The sequence below is a fragment of the Elephantulus edwardii genome, unplaced genomic scaffold (genome assembly GCF_000299155.1).
Source record: "Elephantulus edwardii isolate Elephantulus edwardi_28Jun2011 unplaced genomic scaffold, EleEdw1.0 scaffold00259, whole genome shotgun sequence".
NCBI lineage: Eukaryota > Metazoa > Chordata > Mammalia > Macroscelidea > Macroscelididae > Elephantulus > Elephantulus edwardii.
The window spans coordinates 665210-677515 of record NW_006400009.1 but is presented as its reverse complement, the minus strand read 5'-3'; the positions used below and the strand labels follow the sequence as shown (position 1 = coordinate 677515).

General features: G+C 41.3%; 1 protein-coding gene across 3 annotated transcripts in view; it reads left to right on the top strand.

The window, feature by feature from the left end:
- The window catches only part of TRPC7 (transient receptor potential cation channel, subfamily C, member 7), a 286556-nt gene that overhangs the window by 203676 nt on the left and 70574 nt on the right, over positions 1–12306 (top strand). For all 3 annotated transcript variants that reach the window (XM_006899492.1, XM_006899491.1, XM_006899490.1), the window contains 2 exons: positions 1189–1422; positions 5881–6145. In XM_006899492.1, coding sequence (XP_006899554.1) covers positions 1189–1422; positions 5881–6145 — 499 coding nt within the window. The remainder of the gene's footprint in view (positions 1–1188; positions 1423–5880; positions 6146–12306) is intronic.

The following is a 12306-nucleotide window of genomic DNA, read 5'->3' as shown; positions in this document are numbered from 1 at the left end:
ATAAAAATAATGCCCTAAAATATAATACTTTTAGACTATTCTCTCCCCCATAGACTTCAATGCCGTAAACATATTTCATCCAGTTTTACAGTACCTCACACAAGCCTATTAAAAGTGTTCTATATCCACATACACCTAGCAGCTACATTACTGGATACACAACAAACCATTAACCTAGTCAGGTTAATATACACCAAGTCCTCATGGCCTAATGAGTAAGTAAAGAATGGCACTGCCAAGTCAAAGGCAGGCAATTCAAATCCACTAGTGACTCTGCAGGAGAAAGATGGACTATCTCTTCCCATACAATTTACAGCCTCTGCAGACCAGCTAGCGGTACAACTATGAGTTGGTTCTGGCTTAGCATAAGTGTGTGAATGACCTTACATGTGAACTGTTAACAATTTTGCTTTGATATGTTATGTTGTTTTAACAGATGACTGGGAATTCAAGAAAAGGTATGACATTTGAACATATACGATAACACCATAAAAGAAGAGATTTCCTCACTTTGCTTCCAAAAGATCACAAGGGGTGGGGAAACCACATCTATGGGGCAGTTCTCTTTTTTAACATATGGAACAGTACAAGTAGGAATTGAAGGCAACGGAGAGAAGAACACTATTACATAACAACAAGCAAACATCTTTAAAATCTAATAAAATCTTGCGCAAGAGTTGGAAAAATCCAATATCCTAAAAATAATGCTGAGAGTCACAGCAATGTAAAAGAAAGTAACTTAATGGTGGAGGGACATGTTAGAACAGAGTTCTAGGTCATATTGGCCTTTGGAAAGGCATTACCCATTATGACACCTTAGTTTCCCTCTATTTAACGCAGAACTACCATGAGTTCTTAAGATTTTCCAGTTCTAACACAGTATAAATAATAGCCACTAAAATGTTCATAAGATTGCCCTCAAAAAACTATCGATGGATGAGAATTCTTTCGAAGATGCTTCCTCTGGAAGCAAAGGGCTAACTGGAGTGCCTTGTCACAATTTGAAGATTTTTTCTATTTTCAACCTGGCTTTGAAGGAATATCTCCATTTCTGCTTCTGGCTATCCGAGGACTCAGCTCCTGAGAACAGATATTTACATTAGTGCCATGATTCCCAGCTCGGCCTCACGCTGTCACAAAATGCCAACGGGACTGAAAACCGCACCTGACCTTCTCGCTCTCCCACAGGAATGATTTGGTCTGAATGCAAGGAGATCTGGGAGGAGGGGCCGCGGGAGTATGTGCTGCACCTGTGGAACCTGCTGGATTTCGGGATGCTGTCCATCTTCGTGGCCTCCTTCACCGCAAGGTTCATGGCCTTCCTGAAAGCCAGCGAAGCGCAGCTGTACGTGGATCAGCACGTGCAGGACGACACGCTGCACAACGTCTCGCTTCCGCCAGAAGTGGCGTACTTCACCTACGGTGAGTCGGAGGGTGGCGCTCTCCACCCTGCATCCCTGTGCTTGTGTGTACCTCCAGCAGCGTTCCCTGCCTGTGGAAGGTTATCTAGAGGCTGAGCATCTTGACTGCCAATCCAAAGGCATCACGAAAGGCCTCCGTACCCACAGTATAGCCAGCTAAATAGAACTGTGTCTAGTGACTGTAGAAATGGATCCATTTGTGCTCAGAAGGATGCATTTCTTTCATAAAAGTTTCTGGGGCATTTTTGCAAGATGGCTGTGTGTATGTGGAAAGAGAGCTAGATAGACATATGTAATGAGTTGTGAGCTGATTGGATTTGGCAGGTTTAGCTAACAACTAACTGCGGGCTTGAAGCCTCCTTCGAGGCAACAGGACCTAGTGGGCGGGCCTTGTATTTAAAAGGTGGTAGGGCCCTAAGGCCTGGTGTTACGTGTATTTGGGATGAACATTCTTAGTGGTGCAGCACTGATCTGTCAATCTGCTGTACTAAAGTAACTTGGGGTTACTGTGATGCTGAACGCTGTCCACTGGTGTGTCTAATGTCATGATGGTTACCCATCGTGGACAGTGTTTAGTAGAGCTCCCAGATTGAGACAGGCGTGGAAGCAGGAGTGGCATCCATTTCCTAAACAACATGCATCTGGAAACTCTATGAACATAGAGAGAAGATGATAGTTATAGAACAGGGTTTAAATCTTTTGTTCATGGAGTCACTACAAATCATACTTCACTTGATGGCACTTAACAACAACAATATATGAATTTTATGCACATATATCTATATGCATACATACACACACATACACATATATGTATATATGGAGCTTAGGTGGCATTAGTGCATAAGGAGGTAAAAGACTACTGACCAAAACATCATTGGCCCAAATCCACCAACAACTCCTCAGACAAAAGCACGTCTCCTCTATAAAGCTTTTACAGCTTCAGAAACCTAGTGGAGGAGCACTGTGAGCCAGAGTGGACTCAACTGCAGGGGGGTGCCGCTCGGGAGAGGTGTGAGCTTAACCGCTGTACCACCAGGGCTCTATGTAAATACATTATGTAAAATTATATCTTATACTGCTAACTGTCCCCCTCTCTGAGGTTGTCAAGTTGCAACTGACTCATAGATGACCCTCAAACGGGTTTTCAGAGGCTGTAAATCATACGGATCTGCTGAATTCGACCCATCAGGGAGAAGGCACTTTTGAGTTAGCAGCGCAACTCCTTAGAGACTAGGTCACTAGGACTCCCCGAGTATACCACCAGGACCCCCTTAATACAGGAAAGCATTGTTATATCACGGCATAGTTGGTCTTTGGGGTTAGAAAGACTGGGATTCAAGTATTTGTTCCTTAATTTACTGTGAAAACTTGTTGCTTTTTTTAAGTTCCTTTTTCTCATGTTTAAACAGTGATAGTAATACCCAAATCAGAAAGGTTTCTTTGAGGAGTCAACAAGACAGTGCACATTAAGAGTTTCCCACGGTCCTCTGAAATTGATAAATGTTCACTGAATGATAAAGGTTATTATTACAACTCCATCTTAGGACGTTTCTTTCCTCAAACTATACTGAAAGAATAAAGGAAAATAAGTAGTAATACAAGCAGTATATAGCTGAACGGTTAATAAACATGAAGTGTCCCGCAGCTTATTGTCATGCTTCTTATAAGCAGCTGATTTGTAAAGCATTTGTGTATCGAATGTCTCTTCTAGAAGAAACCGCATGGCTCTTAAGATCACAAACTCGTCATGGTAAACTATAGCGCTGATCTGCAGAAGGCTGGTAGGCCAAAATTTTACAAAGCAAATTGTGTTCCGTGTGAGTAGAGTAGGGAAACCCCTATTTAGAAATGATGAGCCCTGCAACATTACAAATCACGCCATTGTTGTTGGTTAAGCAAATTCAGACTTTTTCCAAGCAAAATTAATGCCTGTTTTCCCCTCTTGCTGCTCAAGGTTAATCAAAAAAAGCTGAGAGAATCTTGATATTACATTGGATACTTTTCTATGATTCAGGCAGTAATATTTTCCACTGATCTGTTCTTCCTATGGTTGTTATTAAGGTCTAGCCCAACCCAAAGCATAGCACATGATTGTCCTTGTTCGTGGTTCATGCTGTGCCCTTGGAAATCTCATTTTGAACGCTCAGTGTTAGCTGTGCTCCAGTGGTGGGTGACGCACGCCCTCTTGTGGCTGGCCAAGCAGTGGCTCCTTCCTTTCTCTACATCATCGCTGCACAGATACCAATTTTTCAATTTGATGAAACGGGGATTTTTCTCATGGGAACAGGCCTAAAAAAATAAAAAAATAAAAAAAATGTTTCGTATGAATCACACTTCAATTTGCTTTATACCTGTCACAACTCTTACAACCCATCCAAGTAGAGTTTTTCACCCAAGGATCTGCCTGGTCACCTGGGCCTAATGACTGCCAAATTCACCTTAATAGATTATAGAGGTAGCTTTTATTATTACAGCTGATGTTTAAGATGATAGATTATAGGAAGAACAAAAAAAGAAATTCCCTTTTGGTGTCTCTTTGAAGAAGCCAAGTTCTAATTCATGTTATCTGACTATGTCATTTATCCTTGGAAGGCGACAGATATATTGGAAAACTCATAATTTGTTCTCCTCCTTGTCTTCCACGGACTTCTGAGTTATGATCCTTGATGAGACTAGCATAGATTCTATCATTATATTTCCAGATGTAATTTAGAGTTGATGATGTGAAACTGTGGCAAATAGCAGCCTGGCTTTATTTACTAAAGGTTTCTTGCTATTCTCTAATATTAAAATTCTTCAATAGAGTCAAGCATTAAAAAATAAGGATCCCTGATGGTATAGTATGTTATGTGTTGGCTGCTAACTTGAGGGCCAGCAGTTCAAATCCACCAGCCACTCCACAGAAGAAAGATGGACAATCTCCTCGTGTAAAGATTTGCAAGCCTCAGAAACTCTGTAAAGGATCACTATGAGTGGGCATTGACTCAGTAACAGTAGGGTTTTTCTGTTTTGCCTTTAAAAATAAAAAACTCTTGTTCATCAATTTCCTTTGAATTGCCAAGAATTACTGTGTAATATCCTTGCTGTCTGAATTTACCAAGCTCTGTAAAAGGCCCCATACCCCAAATCCAATCTTAAAACTGGCAATAATAATATCTACTCTACAGGACTGTTGTGAAAATTACAATTAATGTAAGTGTAAGAGCTAATTTAGGCTTCTCAGTGCTTCTCAATTTTAGTTTCACTCAACATTTCTCAACGGGGACACTATTGGCTTTTTCAGCAGGACAGTTTTCATGGTATGGGTTTGTCTGGAGCATTCCAAGACATTAGCATCCCAGTAGTATCTTTATCCAGTCACTGACAAACACAGACTCCCACATACACTCCTCTCAGGAGGAGGGGGCTGCCCTCAGTTGAGAACCACTGCCTGTTCTGACATATAGTAGACAGCACATTAATAATGGATGCTGCTTCTAGTACCATGAGCACTGCAGTATAAATTCTTTGCAGGCTTTCTTTGCTATACAAGCACCCCCAAAGCAGCTAAGCCCTAACTGTGGAGCACAAGCAAAGTCTCCCTAACCTAGGACAGTCCTGGGACTCTTGCTTACCTACAACAAGGCTAGTCTAAGAAAATTGGCTGACCAACCACCACTTTGGAGGTAGCAATGAGCAGACGTGCACAGGCTGGGAAACAGTCTCAGAAGCATTTTCTCAGCCAAAACCTTCTGGATCCCCATGTGAGCTCTTTCTATCTGATCTGAGCCTAGTCTCTGAACACGTAGTTAAGATTATATTCGGTCATATAATAAATATGTATCTGCACCACACCCTCTGATAAAGCTCCGTGTGTTGCACCCTTGATAATCACTTTGCATGTATGATTTCATTTTCTCCTCACCACAGCCCTGTGAGGTTGATATTATTTCCAATTTATAGATGAGGAAAGCAAGGCTCAAAAAGTTCATTTCCTTCCTTAGAGTCATACAGACAGTGAGTGGGAAACCACCTCCAACCTCAGATCTATGACTTCAAATCCATGCTTCTCCCCACTACCTCCTAATGCTTGTCCTCAGTATGTGACAGTGTCTGCTTGTGAAGCTCAAGCACTGATAAGGATAGAGTAGCACGCAGTATGCTAAGTTCCACCACAGGGGTTTAGATAGGAAAAGAAAGAATGAGGAAGCTGTACCAGCCTGTGGAGGTAGCAAAAGGCTTCCTGAAAGAGGTGACACCTGAGTTATCGTAAAGGGTGGTCAGGAATGAAGATGATCTTGAAGTGAGGCAAGAGTGTTGCTGATAGGTTTGGCCAACACCTGGCAAGAAGAGGATACCACCTTCTCTTGTATTGGAATTAATTTAAGAACAATGGTAGGAATGGCAAATGATGAATGGTTTCTCTTCCAGAGTATATTCTGTCCCCAAACGTATAACCCAGACTGTTTTCTTCTAGCCAGGGACAAATGGTGGCCTTCAGACCCTCAGATCATATCCGAAGGCCTGTATGCGATAGCTGTTGTGCTGAGCTTCTCTCGCATTGCATACATCCTGCCAGCCAATGAGAGTTTCGGGCCCCTGCAGATCTCTCTGGGGAGAACTGTGAAAGATATCTTCAAGTTCATGGTCATTTTCATCATGGTATTTGTGGCCTTCATGATTGGGATGTTCAACTTGTACTCCTACTACCGAGGTGCAAAGTACAACCCAGCATTTACAACGTGAGTATTCCAGGTTCCTCCCTGAAGTTTTCTGGGGCTCTTGCACTCCCTAGGAGTCTCTTATGTGAAGACTCAGATTTCCTTGTTGTGTCTCAAGGTTAAAGGCAACTTTATTCAAGATGGTCTAGAGTTCAGACTCTGGAATTAGAAAAAAGCATTGGGTTGAATCTTTAATTTGCTACCTGCATGCTTTGTGAGTATAAGCATGTTCCTTACTTAACAGAAGTCCTTAACTCTAAGCATTAGCTTAAAACGAGGATAATTTAATATATGATAAGTGGCAAGTCAACACAAAATGATCAGAGCAAAAAAAGATATTGGCGTAGCACATGAGTTAAAAGTCAACACAGGTAAATACTTTTACAATATACCCAATCCTGTAATAATAATAATAATATTAATAGCAATAGTTTACAAATGGCTTTATAGAAACTCAGGCTGACTGACTCATGAGACTGTATCTATAAATATCTATAGATTTTACAATGGATTTTTTTTATGTGTGTTTGTGAGTGCTGCAAATGTGTCCATTAATATAGTAGCTCATACAGCAGTAAAGTTAGGAAAACTTCTCAGCCATAACAAAATATCTTGAGGAAATGAGTTACTGGTTCTCAGAGCTCAAGACTATGACCCTGGGGGACATGAAGATCAATTGTCATTACAGAGTTTGCAAAGATAAACCTCTAAATTCTGCTTTGGTAAGTAGAAAATAGAGTCTTTAAAACTTATAAACAGCTGTTGGAGGCACAGCTATTGATCTTTCCTTGTCCTGAACAAAAGAGTGAAGAAACTCAAAGACACAAAGAAGCTCCAAAAGACTAATGTTTCACAGGAACTCTACCTTTCCGAACACTGAGACCAGAATTAGATAGTGTTCAACTATCATTGTGGACCACTCTGAAAAGGATTACAATAAAAGAACTGGGGACTCTAGTGGCAAAAATTGTGAAGCAAATCTCAAAATAATTGAGAGAGGAAAAAACCCAAAATGAGTTTCCTGCTCTAAGAGATTAGGAGAACCCCCAAGACTATGGCCTTCCAATGCTGTTCAAGAATGGAATTCACACCAGGGACCCACATTTCAGCCATTTGTTTTGTTAGGTGCCGTTTATTCTCTGACTCATAGCAATCCTAAGAACAACAGAGCTAAACCTTGCCTGGTCCTGGGCCATCCTCACAATCTCCTCTGTACTCAAGCCCATTGCTGCAGTCACTGCGTCAACCCATCTTGTTGAGAGTTTTTCTCTCCTTCACCAAACCTCCACCTTTCCTAACAACTGGTCCTTTTCTAGGGACTGGTCCTTCTTGACATCATGACTAAAGTGTGTGAGAGAAAATCTATCCTTGTCTCCAAGGAGCACCCTGGATGCATTTCTACCAACACAGATTTGCTTGTTCATTCCATGGGATGTTCGATACAATAGCACACAGTTCAGAGGCATCAGATTTTGTCTTTGGTCTTCCTTAATCATTTTCCCATTAACACATGCATATGAAACATCTGAAAGTACCATGACTTGGATAAGGTATGCCCTAATGTTTAAACTGACATCTTTGGGTTTTTAGCACTTTAAATAGCCTTTATTGGCAGATTTCCTGATTGCACCCAGTCTTTTGATATCTTGCATACGGTTTTGATGAGCATTGATAATGAATCCTAGGGAAACAAAATCTTTGATATCTTCAGCCTTTTCTCCATCCATCATGATGGTTCATGTATAGATTCTATATGAGACAATTAAGTGTCTTATCATTTGCATTCTTCTCAGCATTACTACATAATTTGTTATGATCCATATAGTCAAATGTCTTTGCATAGCTAATAAAATAAAAGTAAACATCTTTTAGGTATTTGCTTGCTTTCAGCCAAGTTCCATCTGACATTTGCCTCTGATATCACAAGTTCTCCATGCCTCTCCTGAACCTAGCTTGAATTTTGGATAGTTGATATAGTAATCCAACATTTTTTAATAATCATCTGCAAGATTTTACCTGCATGTAATATCAATTATAGGGAGCTCTGGTGGCCTAGTGGCAAGAAGCTATGCTGCAATCCTGAAAGTTGTTGTTGTTATGTGCCATCGAGTTGCTTGGGACTCATAGAGACCCTATGTATAACAGCCCTAAACTCTGCTCTGCGCTGTGACAATCTCACTGTCTCTGACACTCCCATCCTGATTACCCCAGTCACTGAGTCAATCCACCTCATAGAGGGCCTTCCCTTCCTGCTCTGTCCCTCCACCCTCCAAGCATGATGTCCTTCTCCAAGGACCAGTCTCTCCTTACAACATGTCCAAAGTATGTTAGATGGAGCCTCAGAATCCTTGCCTCCAAGGAGCCACCTGGTTTAACCCTTTCTAGGATGAATCTGTTTGTTTTCCTAGCAGCCCATGGTACTCTCAATACTCTTGTCCAGCACCACAGCTCAAAGGCATTCATTCTCCATCTATCCTCCTTGGTCATTATCCAACTCTCTGATGCGTAACAAGTGATTGCAAAGATCATGGCCTGTATCAGATGCACCTTACTCTCCAGAGAGACACCATTGCTCTTCTGTACCCTGAAGAGGTCCCTAACAGCAGACTTTCCCTTGACAATACACCTTTTAATTTCCTGGCTACTGGTGCCAAGAGTGTTGACTGTGGAGCCAAGCAAACTAAAGCTGTGTACAATCTCAATCTCTTCACCATCCATCCTGATGCTGCCAATTGGTCCAGTGGTGAGAATCTTTGTCTTCTTGACATTGAGCCTCAGTCCATATTGGAGGCTGCAGTCCTTGACCCTCTATAGCAGGTGCTTGAGGTCCCCCTCAGTTTCAGCAAGCAGGGTTGTGTCATCTGCATATCACAGATTGTTGATAGATGTTCCACCAATCTTGACCCCACATTTCTCCTCATAGAGCCCAGCATTCCGGATAATCTGTTCTGCATAGAGGTTGAAAAGGTATGGAGACAGGACACATCCCTGATGTACGCCCTTCCCAATTTTGAAACATGCAGTGTTCCCTTGCTCTGTTCTGATGAATGCCTCCTGGTCCAAGTATAGGTTTTGCATTAGAAGGATCAAATGTTCCAGGATTCCCATTCTTCTCAGAGTCAGCCACAGTTTGTTATGATCCACACAGTCAAATATCTTTGCATAATCAATGAAGCACAGATAGACATTCCTCCAGCACTCCCTGCTCTCAGCCAAGATCCATCTAACATCAGCTACAATATCCCTGGTACCACGACCCCCTTTAAGCCCAGCCTGGACTTCTGGCAATTCTCTGCTGATGTGCTGTTCCAGTCATATTTGGATAATCTTCGGTAGACTCTTGCTTGCATGTGAAATCAATGAGATTGTTCTATAGTTTCCACACTATGTTGCATCACCTTTGGGATAGAAGTGTATGGTGCAAATCCACCAGCCACTCCACAGCTGAAGGACGAGCAATTTCCTCCTGTGTGATTAACTGCCTCTGAAAACCTGCTGTAGAGTCAGCCGTGGTTCGATTCTGACTTGATGGTACTCAAGAAAGAACATTTGATAATTTTCACATTCTCTTGGGCCACCTATTTTGAATATGTTATCGTACTGTTAAGTCCATTGTGAACAATAGACCTGAACCCTGCCCTCTCCTGTGGTCTATCCTGTGTCCTACCCTATGCCATCCTAACCATTTCTTGCATACTGGAGTCCACAGTTAAAGCCTCTCTGTCAAACCATCTTATTGAGGGTCTTCCCCTTCTTTGTTGATCCTGCCCTTTGCTAAGCATGGTGCCTTTTTCAAGGACTGCCCCCCACCCCAACAATATGCTCAAAGTATGTGAGGCAAAGAAACACTGTCCTATCCTCAAAAGAGTACCCTGGTTGTACCTTTTCCAATACATTTTTGTTTGTCCTTTTGGTAGCTTATAAGATATTCAACATTGTTCTCCAACACCAAAACTCAAAGGCATTGATTCTTCTTCTGTCACCCTTATTCATGGTCCAACTTTCAGATGCACAGGAAGTACTTGAGAAGATCATGGTTTGGATCAGGTCACCTTAGTCATCAAATTGACTTTTCTTCTATTCAGCTTTTTGGAGAGGTCCTGGAAAGCAGATTTTCCCAATGCAGTATTGTTATAGTTGTCATTATGTGCCATTGAATTGACTAGAACTCTCATCCAGGGCTTGCTTCTCTTGAGCTTACCTTCTACCATTCCAAACATGATGTCCTTTTCCAAGGACTGGCTCCTGACAACATGCCCATAGTAGTGAGGCAGAGCTACAAAATCCTTGCCTCCAAGGAGCAACTTGGTTTCACCTTCTCTAGGGAAAACCCATTTATTTCTCTTTCCAGTCCATGGTATATGCAATATTCTTCTTCAGTATGTCAAACTTAGTCATTGTCTAGCTCTCGGATGGATATCAAGCAATTGAGACCATGGCTTGGATCAAGTGCACATTTGTCTCTACACTGATATCATTGCTCATTAGCACTCTGGAGAGGTTCTTGACAGCAGATTTTTCCCAGTGAAACTCATCTTTTTATTTCCTGATTCCTAGTGTCAAGATTGTTTGTGGATCAAATCAAGATGAATTTGTTAACAACTTCAATCTTTTTCTCACCTATCATGATGCTGCCTATTGGCCTGGTGGTGAGGATCTTTATTCTCTTGATGGTGAGATTCAATCTCTATTGAAGGCTGCAGTCTTTGATCTTCTGTAGCAAACACTTCAAGTCCTGTATAATTTCAAGGAACAAGGTTGTATCATTTGCATAAATCTGGTTATTGATGAATCTTCCCCCAATCCCATGCCTCATTCTTCTTCATAAAATCCAGCCTACCAGAAGATCTGCTCCACGTGTATTGACAAGGGCCTGATGCATTCCTGTCTTGATTTTGAACCATGCAGTGTTTCTTTGCTCTGTTTGAACAACAACTTCTGGGTCTAGGTATAGGTTTTACATGAACGCAATCATGTGTTCTGGGGTTCCCATTCTTCTTCTCAATGTTAGCCATAATTTGTTGTAATCTACATGGTAAAATGTCTTTGTATAGTTAATAAAACACAAATAGAGGAGACTCGTACACCAATGTGAATAGCAGTGATATTCACCATTGCAAGAACATGGAAAATTCTCAAATGTCCAACCACAATTGAATGGATTGAGAAATTATGGTACAATCACACGATGGAATACTATGCAGCAAGCAGGAGCAATGATCTTGTAAATTACTACCTAGTTTGGGAGGGACTGGAGAGCATTATGCTAAGTGAACTAATTCAGTTGCATAAGGACAAATACTATGGAAGACCATTATTGTAGAATGAGTATGAGGGTCCAAGGGGGGGAGAGAGAAGAAGAGTGAGGATGGGGGGATGTTAATCATAGGGTCGCACAACTTGATGGGGGGAGGGTTGAAGGAACTAGGAAAGATCCAGTGTGAAAAACAATGTATATCAACTTTGTAAACAAACCAATATAAAATAAACATTTTAAAGAAAAACACCCAAAAAGACATCCTTTTGGTACTCTGCTTTCAGCCAAGATTCATCTGATAGCAATAACATGCCTAGTACCACAGCCTCTAAACCCAGCTAGTACTTCCAGCAGTTCTCTATTTATGAAGTGTTCTAGCCATTTTTTAATGATCTCCAGCAAGATTTTCCTTGCATGTGATATTAGTAGTTTGTTTGATAATTTTCATATTCTGTTGGATCACTTTTTGGGGGAATGGGAGTAAATAAGCATCTCTTCAAAACATTTGGAGGACAAGTAGAGGTCCTCCAGATTTCTTAGCACAAATCCAGTGCAATATGTCTTTTAATTTCCAGACTGCTAGTGCCAAGGGTGTTGATTGTGGATCCAACAAGATGAAACCATTGGAAATTTCTGTCTCTTCTCCATTATGATGTTGCCTACTGGCCTGTGGTGAGGATTTTTGTTTTCTTGGTGGTGAGATGTAACCCATATTGAAGGCTGTGGTCTTTAATCCTATGCATCAAGTGTTTTAGGTCCTTCTCACTTTCAGCAAGCAAAGTTGTGTCATCTGCATAACATAGTTTGTTGATAAGTCTTCCTGTGATCTTGATGACACATTACGATTCATATTGTCCAGCATCTCAAATTATTTGTTCTGCATACAGAATTAATAGCTATGGAGAAAGGATACATCCCTGATGTA